At 57.2% G+C, this 18,367-nt stretch overlaps 2 protein-coding genes across 2 annotated transcripts; both read right to left on the bottom strand.

The window, feature by feature from the left end:
- Positions 1 to 2,316: 2,316 nt before the first annotated feature.
- LOC129736183 (transmembrane protein 116-like) lies at positions 2,317 to 13,303 on the bottom strand. The gene is made up of 11 exons (XM_055711974.1): positions 6,873 to 13,303; positions 6,496 to 6,559; positions 6,068 to 6,208; positions 5,010 to 5,108; positions 4,732 to 4,787; positions 4,469 to 4,609; positions 4,247 to 4,289; positions 3,892 to 3,972; positions 3,656 to 3,809; positions 3,030 to 3,100; positions 2,317 to 2,469 (listed from the first exon to the last, which is right to left on the bottom strand). Exons 1-11 carry the CDS (start codon positions 7,262 to 7,264, stop codon positions 2,317 to 2,319), a joined length of 1,395 nt encoding a protein of 464 aa, XP_055567949.1. The 5' UTR covers positions 7,265 to 13,303.
- A 139-nt stretch (positions 13,304 to 13,442) lies between these two features.
- Positions 13,443 to 18,336, bottom strand: GCC1 (GRIP and coiled-coil domain containing 1). Its single transcript, XM_055711194.1, has 3 exons — positions 18,298 to 18,336; positions 16,138 to 17,196; positions 13,443 to 14,817 (listed from the first exon to the last, which is right to left on the bottom strand). Exons 2-3 carry the CDS (start codon positions 17,182 to 17,184, stop codon positions 13,513 to 13,515), a joined length of 2,352 nt encoding a protein of 783 aa, XP_055567169.1. The 5' UTR covers positions 17,185 to 17,196; positions 18,298 to 18,336; the 3' UTR covers positions 13,443 to 13,512.
- Between the last annotated feature and the right edge of the window lie 31 nt (positions 18,337 to 18,367).

The following is an 18,367-nucleotide window of genomic DNA, read 5'->3' as shown; positions in this document are numbered from 1 at the left end:
TTTTGTCTCCTTCCCCTTTGCTGGGTTGGAATCACTATAGCCGTGCCGCTGTGTGCCTGGACGGTGCCCAGCCCGCAGCCTTGGCTGTGGGCCTGCCCTGTGCTTCTCCAACTGTTTTTACAGAAACACGGCGTTACTGAGGAGATGGGGAGGATCACCTTTGTTATAGTCTTGAGGTTTGTCTGTCTGCTGCTCCTCCAACCTCCTTACTCTTTTCCAGCCCTTCCTTTCCTCTGGGAAGCTGCTGGAGTGGGATCTGAGGCCAACCCAACTTGTCCTCCCCATCACTGTGCACCTCCACCTCTGCTCTTCCCACCTGCTTGCTCCCATTCCTACTCGCAGAGCCTTTCCCTCCCCTGTGGCCCTAGCAGCAGGTTTGTTCCTAGTTCTAAGCAAGCCTCAGTCTAATTGTTTTCTCTCCCAACAACCGCATGGGAGAGGGTCATACCACACCACTTCTGGCTCTCACCTGGTACCCACAGGAGGAAGCCCTGGGTGCTTGCAGCTTCACACCAAAGCAGACACCAGGTTGTACTGTCTGGCAGTGATCCTTCCTGTATGTGCGCACTGCCCTGCCCGGACACCCAACAAGTTGTTTGACTTCCTTGCTGCACCTCCATCTGTCCCAGCACACGCCACAGGGCCCCGGGGGGCAGAGGGTGTGCCTGGAGCTGGGTCAGTGCGTGAGCGCGCACCCTTATCTTGTGCAGTGCTCACGAGCCACTGGCTCGTTTTCCTGTTGTAGCTGTTCTTCAACAGCCCAAACATCCCCTTCAGGTATTACTCCTCTCAACAATGTATTTTTAGCTTTGCATTCCTCCCAAGGAGGTCAAACTGCATGGCCTGCAAACCACACCCATTATCATCCTTTTTGCTTTTCTACCTCTGCTTCCGTGCACCATCCATTTTTCTTGTTACCCCCCCATCTTCTAACAAGCTTTTCTGCTCTGCCCTGTTTACGTGCCCTGGTTCACGTGCCTGTACTACGAACCTGGGAACTTGTCCCGGTCCTCCCTCACCAACATTTGCCTTGTGCTTCTGGTAATAACCAATTTTTAAATGTTTCTGAGTTCTCACCCCACTCCTCACCTCCACTTCTGGTGGCACAGGAGTCCCAGTGATCACCAAACAGCATGCTGCTGGGTGGCAGAGGGGATGCTTCCAGCAGATGCACTGGAAGGAGCCACTGCCACGTCAGCACCTGGTCGGTCCACGCCCCCACCCGCCCCGTGGTCTCCCCACCGCAGCCCTCGGGGGCTGTTGTGCCCCTCTGCTCAGCGGTACTTGAGCCCATCTCAGCACTGTCTCCATCCCTAGCCTCAGCAGATTTCGACAGCACCCTGGCTCCTGCCCTGGGCTATTTTCTCTGGGCCTGAAGTCTCCAAGCTGCTTGTTACGTTATGTGTCCATTTGTCCGCGCTAGCCAATGGATGGGTGAGGGTGAGCATGGTCCTGCCCATCGCCCCCATCACAGTTTGTTTTCACGCAATAGAGGCAGTGTGAGGAAGCATTCGGGCTGATTTCAACTTGGTGGTGGAGAAGCTGGGGCCTGGCAGGAGGCTGTGGGGGCAGAATCACCCCCAGCGATGGCTCCTTCATCTCCGTTGACACAGCCTTGGACAAGTACCATCCCCCAAGGCAGGAAGGAGGCATGAGCCACCTGGCTCGCCGCCTGTTCCTGTTACTTATCTAGCAGCCGCAAAGCCTAGGGTACCTCAACCATAATACCTTTATTTGGAAGCACCTTCTCCCAAGCCCTGTGAAGGAATTTGGATTGTTCTCTGGCAGAAAGTGTAACACTGAAACAAGACAAGAACCACCACCTTCCCCGGGACAGTTGCAGTTGATGTTCAGTTGCTGGAAAGTCTAGGGATTGCTGAATTGCATGCTACCAGCCTCCTTCTGTAGCACCTGAACTGCTCACGAGCCTGCAGAGCCCTACTGCTGCTGACAGCCAAGTTGCTTGTGGTGAAGAACAGGGGCATCCTTCCAGACAGCTCCTGTCCCACCTCTCAGGGTCCATCACTTGTGCAGCAACTGCTCGTGGCTTTGCTGCCTGCACGGTGCAGGTGGTGGGAAGCTGGGCTGCCTCCAGCAGTGAGGGGCTACAGGTGGGCTTCCCACTGGGGCAGGGCCACAGCAGCCCCGCACCGCTGCTGGAAACCTGCCTGCGCCTTGCTTGAACCTTTCCAGGCACGAAGAGCCAAGTCCAGAGAGATCCTGCCTGGCTACAGATGGGCTGTGGGGAACTGCCGGGGATGTGCAAATCCTGTCAAGGCTTGGGGCAGCCCGGAGGCACGAGGACGAGGCAGCAGCCTAGGGAACAGCCCCCAGGGACTCATCATAGTAAGCTCTGAGCCCCTGGTGCTGCAGGGAGGGTCTCTTGCCCACCACCTCCTGACGGAAGTTTTGCCTCAGCCAGCCGTAGACCAAACTGTGCAGGAATCCCTGGAGGGAGACGGTCAGAGCCTGCGAGAGAGAAGGCAGCGGTGAGCGCTGCCTGTACCTGCCCCTGGGCTGCCCTGCGTGGCAGGACCATGGCAAACCCCATTGCCCTCTCCATGCTGGAGAGGTGCTGTGTGGGATCAGCCCATGCAAGTGTACAGGCAGGGTGACACAGGGACACAAGAGCTGGCTTTCCTCTTGGCATGGTCAACTAAAACAAGACACGCATCTGGGAAGAGCTGAGAAGCAAAATACCAACCACCAAAGCAGGGGGAAGAGTCCCGGCAGAGCCGGGCTGGGACCAGGGCTGCCACTAGCAACTGGGGGCCTTTGCCTTGTGTCTGTCCCAGGTGGCACCTGTTTGGGTGTCTCCGGTGCAGGTTGGCAGCGCCTGCAGAGCTCACACTGCCCAGGGAGGCATCCCTCTGGTCAGCAGGGACCGGTGTGCTCCAGCAGCCCTGCCACTACTGCACCGGGACAGCAGAGGTCTCACAGCCCCCCCACCCCTCACCCCATCACCACTTACACGTCTGATGGGGACAAATGTCCCAGCTCCAGAGCCCAGGAAACAGGTTTTTACTTACTGTAGCAACATAGAGGACAAAGACGGAGGCAGGTTTGATGCTGGTGAAGGAGAGGAGGGTGAGGAGGAAAGCTGCGGGTGGAAGACAAAAGGACACTCCTTGGCCTCCCTCTCTCTGATAATGCTTCATCTGGGGTTTCCCTCCCTCAGTGGCGAATGCCCTGCCTCTGTCACAGCCTATTTCCCACGGCACAAGGGTCTACGTAGGACAGGCACCCGTGCGTGCAACAAGGTCCTTCTCAGCATGCTGCCCAAGGACCTTGGGGAGCTCATTGCCACAGGTTTCTGTAAGGCTGAAAGCATAAATGGGCCCCCCAAGGGATGAGATATTGCCAAAAAGCAGCTCCATCAAACACAATCCACCCTCCAGCTCAGGAAATGCCACTTCAAAAACCTGTCATTGTAAGAGCAGGGTGGGCTGAACCCAGGGACTGTCCTCTCGTTCTGGGTTTGCCCAGCCGCAGGGTCCTACAGACACCCGGGGGTTTTGCAGTTACTCAGTCTAAGCCTCTTGTCTCAGACCCACGTGCTGTCCCAGCCCAGGAATAAAGGGACTGGAAGAGGAGCTGCGGTGGCTCAGGCCTGCCAGGGCTGCAGGAACTGCGGGGCATCCCCGCTCTGACTTGCCTGGTGCCCAGCAGAGCAGGAAAACCAGCTGGAAGTAGTGAGATATTTTGGTGACGCTGCGGATGCTCCTGCCAGCAAAGCCATCCTTCTCCAAGGTCAGCAAGGGCGCCGCGGCATTCCTCCGGCACCAAAGCTTCACCCTGTGGTACAGGAGCTGGGCAGCGGGAAGGGCATCAGCCGGAGCGCTGGCTGCTGCGGCTGCACCCTGCGCTCGCCCTGCTGCGCCGCTGGCTTACCGTGCAGCAGCTGAGCACCAGCAGCAGGTACAAGAAGAAGATGATCTTCTCCTCCAGGCCCACATCCTTCCTACCTACATACTGAGAGGCAATGGGAAATCAGCCCTGTCACAATCGGCTCCTTCCACAGGGGCAGGGCTGAGCCGCGCCGCAAGCCCCGTGGCGCAGGAGCAGCCAGCATCAGGCACTGCCGGAGCTGGGAGCTACCCCTCTGCCTTGGCTCGAGCAGGGACACCCCTGCCCCATCCCTCCAGCCCACACACCGCTGGCCCACTGCCTTCCCTGTGTCCTGCTGAGCCCACCTGCCTTTGGCTGGACAGGGAACGGGAACGGCAGGGCACCTAGCAGCGCTCACCTTGTAGCAGATGTCCTGGGCGCGGTGGATGAGGAGCAAGCAGCTGAAAGGACAGAGGATATCGGTGGCTGTCCCCTAATCCCCCGCCCCAAAGCCTTCACCACCCAGAGGTGTCCCTTGCATGCCTTGCAGGGGCTGCAGCGTGCCCAAGCCCACTGGGAAGAGACAGGGGTGGACACTGCGGGCCCCTCTCGGGGTCAGGGTGGCAGGTGGGGAGTGTACCTGGAGCAGTAAAGGCTGTAGGTCTCGTGGGAGCTGTTGCCTTTCCATGGCACGATGGGGTCCATGTGTCTCGGCGCAATGTCGGTGAAGGAGGTGCCACGCGCGATCAGCTGTCCCAGGAGCGTGAGCGCCGGCACCAGCCTTGCAGGGAGGGGTGGAGGTGAGCACATCCATCCCATCCCAGGCAGAGCCGGGGGGGCCGGTGCTGTGCCACAGCCCCACTCGGGGTGCTGGGGGTTCCAGGGCTGGCAGCTGGCACCTACCAGGCCAGGATGTAGGGCAGCCCCTGCCACACGCTCTCCAGGCACCTGCTTCGCTCCTGCAGGGAGCAAACCTCTGGTGACTGGGGCTGCGGGTCTCACAGCAGCTCCAGGCTCCAGCCCCACTCTGCCAGGACACAGGGTGCAGGAGAAGCTGCTAACATCCCAGGGAAAGGGGCTGCCCTTGAACCCCTGCTGCAGTTCCCCGGGTCCCCACAGGGCCGGAGCAGCTGTGTGTGGAAAGGGCGATGCCTGGCTGCACCATGGCTGGGGCCACCAACCTGCAGAGCTGCCACGTGCCAGGCTCTCCAGCCTTGGACAGTGCGGTAGGCTTCATACGCGTAGACAACCACCATCAGGAATGAGACTGCATAGAAGGTCTGGGAGACGAGAGGGAGAGCAGGTTCCTGCTGTGCCCAGCACCTCAAAGGCACCTTCCCTCTTGCCTCCTGATGCTCTGCACCCCGACATCCCACCGTCCCCCCAGCAGACTTGGGCCAGGAGCAGCTGTGCAACAAGGGAGCAGCTGTGCGAGAGACGTGGCATGAAGAGCAAATGGCCCCGCGCTGCCCCTGCGCCCACCCTGGGGAGGGGAGCGGGTGGCCTCACCGGCCGGCAGCTTTACAGGGCAGGCAGCTACAGGCAGCATTGGCCACCCTGGCCCATCTGTCTGTGCTGGGCTCTAGATGACATGAACAGGGTGTCCTGCCAGCAGGCCTGCAGCTGCAGTGATGGCCACCCTGTGCATTATGCAGCTGGGCAGGTTGGTAGGTACTAAGTGGAGCAGAGCTGGCCCCGCAGTGCTGAGCCTCTCCTGGTCCCTGTCCCCGTGTGTGGCTGAGGCAAAAGCCCCATCACCAGTGGGATGAGCCTGGGGGCAGGAGGGAAGCGACACTGCCCACTGCGGGGTCCACGCACCAGGCAGGGTGGAGAGCAGCCAGCGGAGGCGCAGGCACTGGGTGACTTTGGGCATGAAGGAGAAAGCACGTCTGCACCGGGAAAGCCGTGCCCTGCTCTGCTCTGGTGCACGTGAGAGACTGCATTCGGGTTGGCCATCCCAGCACTGGCAGAAGGGCACAGCAGGGGCAAGAGGGATGCTGTCAGGGCGATGTGGTGCTCATCTCACTGGGACTGGGGAGAAACACTAGGCACATTTCCCCAAGGAACTACTCTTGATGGCTCAGGACAATGGCAAGGGGAACAGGAGCTATTTCTCAGTAGGAGAAAGAGTCCCCCAGCCCAGGACGTCCGCAGGGATACCCCAGCCCGCAGATGGGTCCCAGCTGTTCCCAGCGGTATCAGAGGAGGTGCCCAGCCCTTGGTGCAGCTGCCCCCTTACCGTGGCCAGCATCAGTCCATAGGGGCAGGCAGCGTACGCCAGGATGAAGAGCGGGGCTGGCAGCAGCTGGATGGTGGCTGTGCTCAGCAGCACAGCAGCAGCCAGGAAATCTGCCAGGGCGAGGAGGAAAAGGGGGCGAAGCTGGGGGACGGGACACAGCGTCAGCTCTGGCTGGCAGCATCACCCTGGCCCCAGCCGCCTCTCCCTGGTTTTGCAGAGCTGCTGCGGCCATGTCCCTTCCCTTGCTGGCCCGGAGTGGAGCTGGGAATGGCTGCCAGTGCTGCGGTGCTGGGCATCCCGCGCCTCCTGCCCCTCTCCCTGCCCCACTGTGCATTAAGCCCAGCAGCAGCAGTGCTGGCCCAGCTTTGCCTTGGACTTAGCCAAGGGCCAAAACCCATCCGTGCACCCTGGGAGCCGGTGGCACTCACCTGGATGTGGCAGCATTGCCTCTGCCAGGAGGTGACAGCAAGGACCGATCCGCTGCCCAGGAGGCTGGAAGAGATGGGGCCAGTGGTTAATGTCCTGGCAGAGCAGAGCAGATGGTGCCCCTGTGGTGCTTCCTGGTGAATCCATCCCAGCCAGGACTCTGAGCTCAGCCTCCCCTGGGGCTGGCAGGGACGGGGTGTGGGGGTGACAGAGCAGGGTGCTGGGCCGGTTGCAAGGCCAGAGACATGCGCCCCAGGTCCAGGGGCTGAGTGGGGTGCGGGTGAGGCACGAGGCCACATGCAGACAAGGCTATGGTGGCTGCCTCCCCCCAGCACCGCAGGGCCCAGCCATGGCCAAAAGGTCGGGGGACAGAACACACCTCAGCAGCGAGGCCGGCAGGTAGATGCACGTCAGCACGAAGACCTGAAGGAGAGAGGTTGAGGGCAGGGGCTCAGGTGTCCGGCAGCGGGGCCACAGGGGGAGCCTCAGCTGCCCCACGGCATGGGAGGACACGGAGCACAGGTGGACCCACTCCCTTGGGCGTCCCTGGCTGAAGCAGCAGCGGGTGGCCGGTGCCAACGTGTCACCGTGGAGCCGGTAGAGCTGAGGCAGAAGTGTCTTCCCCAAGAAGCTGTGCCCAGGAGCTGAAGCCCTTCGCTGGTGGTGGGCAAAGTGGTGGGGCCAGCGGTTGGTTCCTCGCCAGTGCTGCGGCGCAGCTGCATGGGACGGGCCTCTCGGCGCTGGCTGCACGAGGGGTTTTCCCTGCTGCATCCTCCTGAGCTCGCCTCACCGCGGCACCCAGGTTTCCCCTGCCCAGGGCTGGGGAGCGCCAAGAAGCCGCGTCCTGCTCCGGGCGGTGCTGCCGAGAGCGGCTCCCAGGCGGCAAGGGGCTGCCATGGAGGAACCAGCGGGGCTGCCGGAGCTGGATGGCTCCCAGGGCCGGTGAGTCACGCAGAGACAGCGGAGCAGGAGCGCCGCTCAGGCCCTGCCCAGCACAAGCCTGCAAAGCCCTGGGCCAGGCAGCTGGGACCCCTTTGCCGCGGCCACCTTTTGCAGCACCCCCAGAGCGCTGCTCCCCATCTCCAGCATGAAGGAAGCCCCCAAAGCCTGACCAGGGTCTGCAGCATTTGGCAGCAGCTTTCCCAGGTCTCTCCAGAGGGTTTCCTGGATGCACATGCCTTTACCTGGTTATCCGAGAGAGCCGACAGGTGTTCCTCTTCACTGGCCATGGCCAAGCAGCTGGGAGCCAAGAGCCTTCCCAGCTCTTCTCTGCCACCGGGCACAGCCTGGGGACGGGCCAGCAGCTGGCAGCACCGGAGAGGATGGCAGAGGATGGCACCGGAGCAGCTCCCACAGCCGCTGCTGGCTGGGCTCACTCCACACCTTGTCTGCGGGGACACGGCCACAGTGGTGCCTGCACGGCGCAGCTGGAGGAACCTGCCCGGCCAGGGCGGCAGGAGCTGCTCCACAGACATGCAGGCTGCTACGTGCAAGCCCTGCGAGCAGGGAGGGGATCAGCCCCTTGTCCTCGCGGAGCCCAGGTGAGCGAGCGGCAGCCTCCTTCGGACCTCCCTCTTGCACGCTGGGGAGCGAGAGTGCAGCAAGACACAGCTCCCGGCAGGCGCTGGGGCCCTTCTCCATCCCCTGTGCAAAACAGTGTGTGCAAGCACGGACAGGCACCCCTGCAGCTGCTGCTACAGGCACAGGCAGACTTCTTGCTAAAAGGGGAAACTGAGGCAAGGGAAAAGGGTCAGCAGGGCAGAGGAAACCTGTGTAAAGCAAGCCCCAGTGCCATGACCAGTGCTAAGACCACGGACTACGCCAGCGTGCCACTGGAGGGCTGCTCTGCCAACACCAGGCGGCCAGGCACGCGCAGGGACAGGAGGGCCCGGTGCAGGCTGCAGGATGCGGCCATGCCCCAGCGGCTGCCACAGCGGGAAGCACCAGGAGCCAAGGCCCACACATGCACACCGCAGATGTGCATGAAACGCTGGTAAAAACGTACCCAGCGTGGAGCCCCTCTGCGTCTGCTCACAGGCACCGACACGGGACTGGAGGTGCAGAAATGAAGTATTTGTATTCCCATACTTACAGAAGCCTCGGGAAATCAACGGTTTTGACAAGTTTTTGGCAATTTTGAAATCAAGGGGGTTCTAATAAGAAAATATCCCCTTGGGCCAAGCCACATCCAGCACCGTTCAGGCCCAGCCGAGACCTGCCAGGTCCCCGCAATAACCACCCCACTGTAAAATGTTTTTCACTGAAGTGTGTGGGCCAGGATCACTAAAACCCACAAAACCCAATCTTCTCTCTACATTTTCTTTCTGCTCAAATACAGCATCTCTGTCCGTCACAAGCCATCACGTAATACTGTTCCTAAGGCAGAGTGGGGTGTTCATACCCTGCAGTGGTGCTGTGTCCGCACCTCCAGCGATGCTCACACTTCCCAATGATCTAACTGCAACAAGTCAAATTCACAAGCCAAAAAAGTCATTTTTTCACATCCGTTCAAACAGAATTTTTGCAAGCCCAGAGAACGGGAACGCCGCAGCTGGGCTGGGCTGTGCAGTTAGCAGCCAGGGTGGGTGGCTCTGGCAGACCCCAGCACCATGGGCAAGAGGCTCTGCAGTCTGGCAAGGAGAGGCAGCGCCGAGCCCTGCACGCTCAGCGAGGCTGGGGGCAGAGTGCTGCATAAGCACGCGCCGGCAGCCAGCCTACGCACAGCTCACCACTTAAACCACAGGTGACCAAACAGCAGTTACACTTCAAACAGGTTTTTTTACTTTTATTTCAGGGGCATTGGCTGAATGAAGACAGGAAAGACGGAGGGATGTTGGGGAGGGTCTGAAGGATGGAGGATTAGGGAGAGGGGCTGGAGAGGGACAGAGAAAGGAACTGCACTGGGAGAGCTGCACAAGGTTGATGGCAATGCAGAGGACTTTGCTTTGGCAGCTCCTAGAGATGTTCCCCCATGGCTGCCTCCTTTGTAGCTGTTCCTTTTTTCCTCCATCACGTGAGGAAATGCTCTTTAAACCCTGCTGGTCACTGGGCAGTAGCTCCACAGGGTCCCAGCTGGACCCTATTTTGTTTCTCTCCTCACCACCACGGCCATGGCTGCAGCCTTCCCGCCTGCCAGTTTCTCTCCAGTTTGGCTGGCAATTTTTCCTGCCCAGGACCACAGAAGGAAGCCAGACCTGCAGGTAGGGAAGAGACAGCTGCCACTGCTCCGGGCACAGCAGAGTGGGTCCTGCTGCATCTGACAACCATCACAAAACCCACCACCACTTTGGATCTATGCTTGGTTACTTCATTCTCAGGTAGAGGCTCTTCCAGAAAAGCATGAGGCAAAGGGCAAACAGGGATCTCTCCTCAGCCTGGGCAGCAAAGCAAAAGCTGGAGGAAGCATCATCACCCTCAGGCTTTGCAGGAACAGCTCCTGCTCCTGCAGGGTGAGATGCTGAGCAATCTCCATGGCTTCAGAGGCACCACTTGATTCAACCCTTCCAAACTGGGACCAGAGACTGGGCTCTTCTCAGCAGATCCCTTGGCTGAGCCAATAGTCATATCGTTGAGAAGTGTTTCAAAGGTGAGGAGACCAAGACCAAGACTGCTCCCTGGAAGGAACTCTCCAATTTCTATTTAGTTGCCCCCATCAGAGCAACATGAGGATCCTGCGTGGGACCTAGTGCTGACGCTCTCAGCCTGGCCTCTGTGCAGAGGCAGTGTCCATGCCAGCATGAGTAACTGCTGACCGATCGGCTTTGTCATCCCCTCCCGAGACCTCCAGCAGGCAAAGGTTCCGCCTGGGTTTTCCCTGAGGATTTTCTGAGGAGAAATTGGCACCAAGCATTGCATTAAACGGAGCACTGCCCTCACCTTCAGCAAGGTGAGATTTGTGGAGCAGATCTCCGCCACTGACAGGACAAGGACCGCTGGCACAGCACTGAGAGGGGAAAGGACTCCACCCTGTTCAGCTGCTTAAGCTCTCCGCATATCCCAGGCACTTGAATTGCAGAAGTGCTCGCAGTCTCTGGCTCCCCGTGCTAAGACGCTGTGAGGTGGGGAAGGGTGCAGGGGCTGGGGAGCCCTGCTCGGCTCCTGCAGCCTCTCGGAGCCCACTTCCTCTGCGAGAAAAACAGCGTGTGCTGTGCTGGCCTCGCTCGAGTAAGAGCTGCAGCAGCTGTAAAGCTGCAGCCATGCAAGGACCGTGCACTCAGGAGCAAGCATAACCTGCGCTGAGCAGTGGGGCTTGTCTGGCTGGAGTGGCAATGGCTCATCCACCCGGCTGAGCCGGTGCAAGCCGCCAATGGCACCGATGCTGCCCAGAGGCACAGCAGCTCCCTCTTGGCATTGAGAGCTGCTAAATCAACCTGTTTGTTAACTCAGCTCCAGGACTCGTGAGAAGCCTGGGGATTGTTAAAACAAGACATAATGCCAGTGTTTACAAAAACTTTCCCTGTACTCTGGGACTGGGAAGTTGTGCTTCAGTAGCCAAGCTTTAATTAAAAACAAAGCAGGTGCATGAAAACAAAACTCAAGTGAGATTTGGCCTACGCAGCTGAGAAAGCTCTAGAAGCTTCAGCAGAAGCACAGCTGGGAGTAGCTGGTTCCCAGGGCTGCAGGCAACCACCCAACCTCTCTGGAAGCAAAACATCCCTCCTTGGTTTTAAGAAAGTAGTGACCATTTAAATAACAGCACAAACACTTCCTGATGGGCACTTTTCCAGGAGATCCAGCCAGCACAGCTCTTCCGGCCTTGCAGAGATGCTCCTTCCCGTTTTAGATAACTTAATGCCAACAGGCAGCACTGGACACACAATAGCTGGTGTGCTCATATTTTTTCTCCTGACCTTGCATACCCTTCATTACAGACAGCATCAGCAACCTGCCCCAGACCTCAGCAGCAGCTCACTGCAGCAGACAACATTTTGGACAGAAAAACCCGCCTTGCTGCCCCACAGAACCTCTCCCACCTGCAGAGCCCAAAGGCCCTGTGTGAGCTGCCCTGAGATACAGCATTGCCCCCACGGCCACATGGACCAGCCAGGACCCAGGCTTGGCCACGGTCGCTGAGCCCTCTCATGCTACTTGCTGCTTTCCTTGTGCGTCGCTTTTCACAGCCAGGTCCCATCCCACGGCATCAGGCCCTGGCAGTGCCGGGGGTGGCTGCAGCAGGAGGGATGCTGCACCCTAGTGTCCCTGTCCCTGGGGACTGGGCAACTGGTGAGTGCCATCTAGTGGCCTCAGCACCCAGGGGATCGGCTGGGGAGATCCCCGGGGACCCAGTCTGTCCCTCAGACAGGCAGCTGCTTCCCTTGTCTCAGCCATCAGCCTGGCAGGGGGGAGACGGAAGGCAAAGGGAAGGCAACGGGGTAAAGCCAGCCACTGCCCTTGACTGGTGAAAATATGAGCTTTGAGGGTGAAACAGCGCGTTCCCCTTCCCCAGCCTGTCGGCTCTCCAGGTACCCAAGCACAGAGCTCAAACAACAACAGGGAAGTCACGTTCCTGCCGCAGCAGAGGGGAGAGGAGTGTGCTTGTGCCAGTGCTGGTCTCGCACGGAGCCTGCCAGCTGCCCTCTCCGTCCCCCAGCATGCTCACAGCTGCACACCGCAGGTGTCCAAGGCCCTGACCCTTCTCACACAGTCTACCAATAATCAAACCACACACTCCGGCTTTACTCTTGCAACCGTCCCCAAAACGCCTATTACAGCCATCTTCCCACTGAGCCAGCACTTTCAGCTCCGTCACTCTGGGCCTAAGCAGTCAGGAGCCAGCAGATCCGGTGCACAACTGCAAAAAGCAGGAACACCAGCAGGGAGCTTAGAGTGGTCCACCAAAGCCAGCAGTGTTTCAGAATGCTTTGGCTTCCTTCCTGCCATGCTCACCAATTTGCAAGGAAGTTACGCAAGAATTTCAAGGTCTACACAGCTACTGGTCAGGCCTTCATCCTCACAGCGTTTACTCCAAGCTCAGGGCACATGCTGCCCCCAGAGCTTCTGCCCCTCACTGCTGCTTGCTTCTTCTATCCCAGCAGCGGCAATGCCCTGCTTCCAAAAACATGGCAGAATATCAAAACTTCACTGAAACTCCCAAACGCTCAGAAAATAACTGCTAAGGGTCAGCGGGCCTATTTCAGCCTTTCCTCTGTTTGCTTTCTGCAGCACCCTGGTTCCCATCTCAAACAGGGTCAGAAAGCTCAGGTATCTGCCTTGAAAAGAACTGTTACATAGCACCTTCTGGTCTGGCACTGGTGTGGAATCACTGCATGCACCACCGCAGTTACAAGGGTTCAAACGTAAATACCTAGGACGTAAATACCTAGGATATCTTTCCTCCTTCCTGGGAAACACCGGTAGCTGCAGAGAGAATCCCTGGTCGGTAATGCGAGCACACTGTAACGTGCTGTGCCATCGGCTGGTCCCCAGTGCCACCAGGAGCTGCTGTATCCACTGGTATAAATTTGGCTCTAGGTAAAAAAACCTGATGAGAAATTGCTCAAGATTTTCTGCATTTGGATGATGCTGGTAGGTAAAGACTCATCCTTCTTGCAGGCTTTCAGCTCTTTGTCTTGTTATTTTAGCACCGTGTTAAGTGCTTCCCCACCCCCTTCCCCACCACCTTTGAATCTTTTGAGTCACAAGCCTGCCTGGTGTTTGAAGACACAAGCAAGTTCCACTCTAACAGAGCTCCTCACCCCATGCCTGACAGGTAGGGATACTATAAAATTGTGTTTAAAAAAGCATCAGTATCTTCAATTACTTTCTTTTTTTAAAAATCAAGTTCCAACTCAGAGCAAATTCTCACACCAGACAGCAAGAGCGCTGTGATCCTATTGGAATAGTTGGCACAATTCTACTTCAAATTAGTGCTAAGAGCACTAGTTAAACCAAATTCTTTGCTGAAAGCTCCCCATTCCCTCGCATGGTTGGAAAGACGTTACACCACGAGTGAAGTGGTCTTAGTTAATAATCAGAAACATGTTACTATGCAAAAGCAATTAGGAATAAAAGACACCATCTCATCTCTTCCCAGAAAGCCACCAGCTGCTGTAAGCTGACTGCTTGGTAATAGTTTGCTTTTCTTCTGGGCTGAAATGCAGAATAGTCAATATGGCCGTTAGAGTCTGCTGGCGACCAAGAGAATCTGGCAGTGTCAAAAATCTATAAACAATGTTTTTGAGGTATTCCAGGTTGGCTCCCTCTCTGCTCTTATCTCTGAAATTCTTCTCGATTTCGCTTTGAAGTGCGGATACCTGGTCCTGGTGCTTCTCCTCCTCAACTAAGATTTTCTCCTGGAGCTGGTGAACTTGCATTTCCAGCTTGTGCTTCTGCTTCCTCAGTGCTACAATTTCCACTTCTTTGCGAGCCAGCTGCTCTGCGTACAAGAAGAAGGTGGGCTCGCTGGTGGTGGAGAGATGAAAAGCCTGGGGCAGAATGTCGGAGGAATCATTACCTGGTGAGTCATCGCTGGTAACGTCAGTCCCTGATGCCAGGTAGGTTTTGGATCCTTGAAGCCCATAAGGCAACACGACAGATCTCAGCTGTTCCAGCTCTTGGTCCTTTTCTGCCAGCACCGCCAGTGCTCGATCCCGCTGTTTGTGCATCTCCTCCTCCAGCTTCAGTGCCCGTTCCCTGTAGTCCAGCTGACATCGCTCTAATTCCTGCTTATGAATTTGCTGCAGCTGGGACAACTCTTGCTTCTTGGCTTCCATGTCTTGCTGGTGCTGCTTCTCTATTTCATCAGAAGACAGCTGAAGGGCAATGTATTTCTCTTTCAGGTCAGCCAGCTGCTCTTGAGCTTCCTCCAGTTCTTTAGCCAGATTGCCATCTTTGGCTGACTTGTTCTTGAGAACCACTTGTGCCCTCATCTTGTACCTTTCAAACTCTTCCTTCAGCTGCTTCAGCTCCTGCTGATAGTACAAAGCAGTGGCCTTCTCGCCATCCCCAGCTTCAGTGCCCTTTGGCAGCTCCAGCTCACACAGCTTCTCGATGTCCAGGGTGGGTTGACTCTTCTTAGCTGCTGCCTGCAAGAGCTTTTTCAGCTTCTCCATTTTATCCTTTAGAACATTAACATCAAGATTGGCTTCTTCTACGTGAATATCAACAGGGGATCGGCTGGAGGCAGCAATGGCCAGGGTTTTGTTCTCCACATCCAACTGCACAATGCGGTCCTTTAACTTCTGAATGATCGCCTGGTCTTTCTGCTTGGCTTTTTCGTAAGTGCCAAGTAGCTCCGACACTTCAGAGACTTGGGCCTCCAAGTCAGCCACTCGCCGCTCCTCCATCTGGGCATGCTGGCGGAGCTGCTCTTCTGCCTGTGCAGTCTGGGAGCAAAGAAACATGGCAGGGTTAGATTCGTTCAATGCTCTGGACAGGAGGTCTCCAGTTTACACAGGGGCTTAATTCTGCTCTGCTGAACTCCAAACAAGTGCGGGCTATCCTTTTCCCTAGAACCCTGACTTGCCTTTTTGGATATTTATTTTGGGATAAACTAAACTAAAAGCATTTTTGGTTTTGCTCCCGGCTCTGCAGAGTTCCTGTTACCAGCATTATCTGCGTTGCTGTAGGTGTGTGGCAGGGAGGGAAGCAGCAAACTCTTGCCACAGTCTGCTACAGGATTTTTTAAAAACGTGTGCATGCTCTAAAGCTTTCATGCATCTTACTGCAATTTACTTAAATCCTATGCTTCGTTGCACTGAGAATAATATAATTCAGTGGTTTCTGAGTAACTACAGCAAGCACCTGGTGTTTCATGGTTTTTACAGCATTGAGATCTGACTGTTAAGTGCTCTGGAGAATGGCAGCACTTGACAATCAGCATTGTGAACTAAAACACAGCCAGAGTCAGATCACCTTCACCTCTGTCAGAGGGAAGCTGTTAGAAACCACTTCAAAAAAAAAAAAAAAAAAAAAAAAGCAAATTGCATTAAACCAGCCTGATGCTTCAGATTAGAAAGAAGAAAACTTGTTCCAGAGTGCAAGGAGATGAGGAAGATCTCATTTCAGTGTTTCCAGATGCAAATCTGGTTACTGGTGCCAAACCCCTGATGCCAACCCCTGAGCACCTTGCCCCAAAACCCACAGTTACACAAGTTCCTCTTTTCCACCATATCCCTCTTCTCAGCTCTTCGCTCTCGCCCTGCATGCACACACTAGAGCCTTTCTCCTGTATTTATCCTTCTTCTTTCCCCAGAGCACTCAGAGTTTCACTGAAGAAGGTTAGTTTTCATGAGCTCCTGTAATTGTACCTTGCATTGCACTTAGATACTCTACAGAGACAAGACCACACTCACTGCCACAGGGGCAGAGGAAAGATCCCTCCTCCCAAGCTCAGCCACTGCCACACCTGACGGTAACATATTCAGAACCAAATGACACTGTGGAGGACCGTCACCACATAATCACCTCAAAGGTTGACCACCCCCTGACTAATGACTTATACATTGCATCACAAACAGCTTTTATTTTCCTCTGGGACTATCATCCCATCAGTCAAAGCCGTGATGCTCTCATTTATTTCAAAATTCTCGGACTCTGAGGGACCAGGAAAGGGAATTTGTGCTCCTCCAGCCTCACACCCCACCCCAGTCACTGCTGATACATCCCACCCAGTGAGCTGCTCCAGGGCCCAGACAAGGAATTACCTTCTTCATCTCCTGCAACAGCTGCACTTGGAAGTGGTTCTTAAGGCTGGCCATCTCCTCCTGCAGATCCTGTATCCGGGGATCTGGCTTCTTGTTGTCCTCCTGAACAGCTTGCAGCTCTCTCCTCAGGTCTTCCACCTCCTGGCTCAGCTGCTTGATCTGCAGCTCATACCCCTCCGCGCGGTCAGCCATGCACGTCCTGCCGGCCAACGCCTCCCTGGTCTCCTCCAGCTTCAGCTCTGTATCCTGGCGCAAGGTCCTCTCGTTCTGCAGCAGCTTCTGCAGCTCTCGCAGCATAACAGCGTGGTCACCCTGCTCCTGGGCTCGGTCGTGCTGCTGGGTGATCAGACGGGCTTTTGTCTCGGCTAGCTGGTCCTGGACAGACTTCAGCTCTGTCTCCAACTTCTCGGTCTCATCCTCTGCTTTCTTAATGGCATCATCCAGGTCCTGCTTCATCTTCTTCTTGTCTGCTTGGTACGAGGCTTCCATGCGGGACTTCTCCTGCGTGACTGTTGACAGAGCACTGGTCAAGGTGGCCAGCTGCGTCTTCAGCTGGAGCACTCTTTTATCAGCCTCACTAGCAGCAGATGATACATCCCCACTGCTTGTGCTGATGCCACTCTCTGAACCACTTGTCTCTTCTGATTTAAAAGAGGAAGTGGCAGCCGCGAGCTTATCATCCTCAGGCCCCGGTTCGCCCTTGGTACTGGCCAGACTGGCAGCAGTGTCTGCGCTGGTAGCTGTCCCTACGCTATCCTCACTGTGAACCGAGCTCCTGTCATCAGCAGAATCGGCAAAGGGCAGGCTGGAGCTAGCCATGGACGCAAGCTGAGCACTGCTCAAGCCAATATCTGCCTCATGAGACACGGACAATACTTTCAAGCTGGCTTCCAAGGCTTCTTTCTCTTTGAGTAGGCTCTTGTAGGCTCTAACGACATCCTTCAGCCGAACCTGGTACTGAAGAAGCTGCTTCTTTTGCGATTCAATAGTCTCTAGAAGGTCTTTTTTACTCGGGCCACCTCCAAAGTTCATGCCAAACTTCTCCATGATTCATGCAATCTGAAAGGAGAAAAACAGCACAAAAGGTAAATGAGCAGCAAAGACACACTGGCAGTCAACAGGAGCACATAGCTAAGCAGGACCACATCCTGACCCCCACCAGGACACCACGTGGTTAATAACTCTGCAATGCAGCTGCTACCCTGCACCCAGCCCTGCCAAGTACCCACTGCCCCAGGGGTCCTGCTCTGGGGGGAAACACATTTGTGCTACTCTGATGCCTCAAACTTCTCAACCAGAGCCAGAGAAAATGCTTTAACGCCTCGTACAGCAGCACGGCTGCAGCTGCTCTCCCTCAGGACTTCTTAATATATGTAATAAATAGGTCGATTTTCACTTTCCAAGAGAAACACTCCCCGGCCTGTCCCTGGGCTGCACAAGCACCCACTGTGACGGTAACCCAGCCTCTGCCAGCTCTGGGAATGAGGTGGGGGCAGCTCCTGGGGGTCCCTGTGGCAGAGGGCCAGGGGAAGAGGGGAGGGGAGTACAGGTGGGTGGGACAGGGATGTGGTGGGGCTTGTGGGTGGGGGGTGAGCAAGGCACGGGGCAGGGATTGGGGGCAGCCGCTGAGGTGAAGGGGCTGCGGTGCAGTGGCAGGGGGCGGCAGAGCCGGTGCAGGGGGGGCTCAGGAGAGGCTGTAGCGCCATGGCAGAGGGCCTGTGGGGCAGGAGGGGCTGACACCCGTGGGGCAGGGGGAGCCTATGGGGCGGGGGGCCCGTGGGGCAGGGGGGCCCGTGGGGCAGGGGCAGAGGGGCTGGAGGCAGCCCAGCCATGGTACAGCAGAGGCCGTGGGGGCAGAGGCCCCGCGGGTCACAAGTGGCCGTGGGGGTCCTGTGCATCACGGGTGGCCGCGAGGGCAGAGGGCCTGTGGGTCACGGGTGGTCGCGGGGACCGAGGCCCTGTGCGTCACAGGTGGCCGTGGGGGTCCCGTGGGTCACGGGCGCCCGTGGGGCAGAGAGCCCGCGGGTCATGGGTGATCGTGGGGGTCCCGTGGGTCACGGGTGGCCGTGGGACAGAGGGCCCATGGGTCGCGGGTGGCCGTGGGGGTCCCGCGGCCCCGCGGCGTTTCCAGGGCAACCCGCACGCCGCCGCCAGCCTTACCTCCGGGTCGGTACAGGCTGCGCACGCGCACAGCGCCGCACGCCACTTCCGCCGGACGGGGCTACAGCGC

Source organism: Falco cherrug, chromosome 5, assembly GCF_023634085.1.
Source record: "Falco cherrug isolate bFalChe1 chromosome 5, bFalChe1.pri, whole genome shotgun sequence".
NCBI classification, from domain to species: Eukaryota; Metazoa; Chordata; class Aves; order Falconiformes; family Falconidae; genus Falco; species Falco cherrug.
This window is presented reverse-complemented; position numbering and strand designations above follow the sequence as displayed.

Bases quoted from the DNA above. Each gene is read 5' to 3' on its own strand.
- LOC129736183 (XM_055711974.1), bottom strand. From the start codon at position 7,264: ATGCAGCAGGGAAAACCCCTCGTGCAGCCAGCGCCGAGAGGCCCGTCC. The intron at 6,209-6,495 runs GTGAGTGCCACC...CCCGTCCCCCAG, and splicing joins GGCAATGCTGCCACATCCAG to CTTCGCCCCCTTTTCCTCCT. The intron at 4,290-4,468 runs GTACACTCCCCA...CTGTCCTTTCAG, and splicing joins TACAGCCTTTACTGCTCCAG to CTGCTTGCTCCTCATCCACC.
- GCC1 (XM_055711194.1), bottom strand. From the start codon at position 17,184: ATGGAGAAGTTTGGCATGAACTTTGGAGGTGGCCCGAGTAAAAAAGAC. The intron at 14,818-16,137 runs GTAATTCCTTGT...CTTTGCTCCCAG, and splicing joins TGTTGCAGGAGATGAAGAAG to ACTGCACAGGCAGAAGAGCA.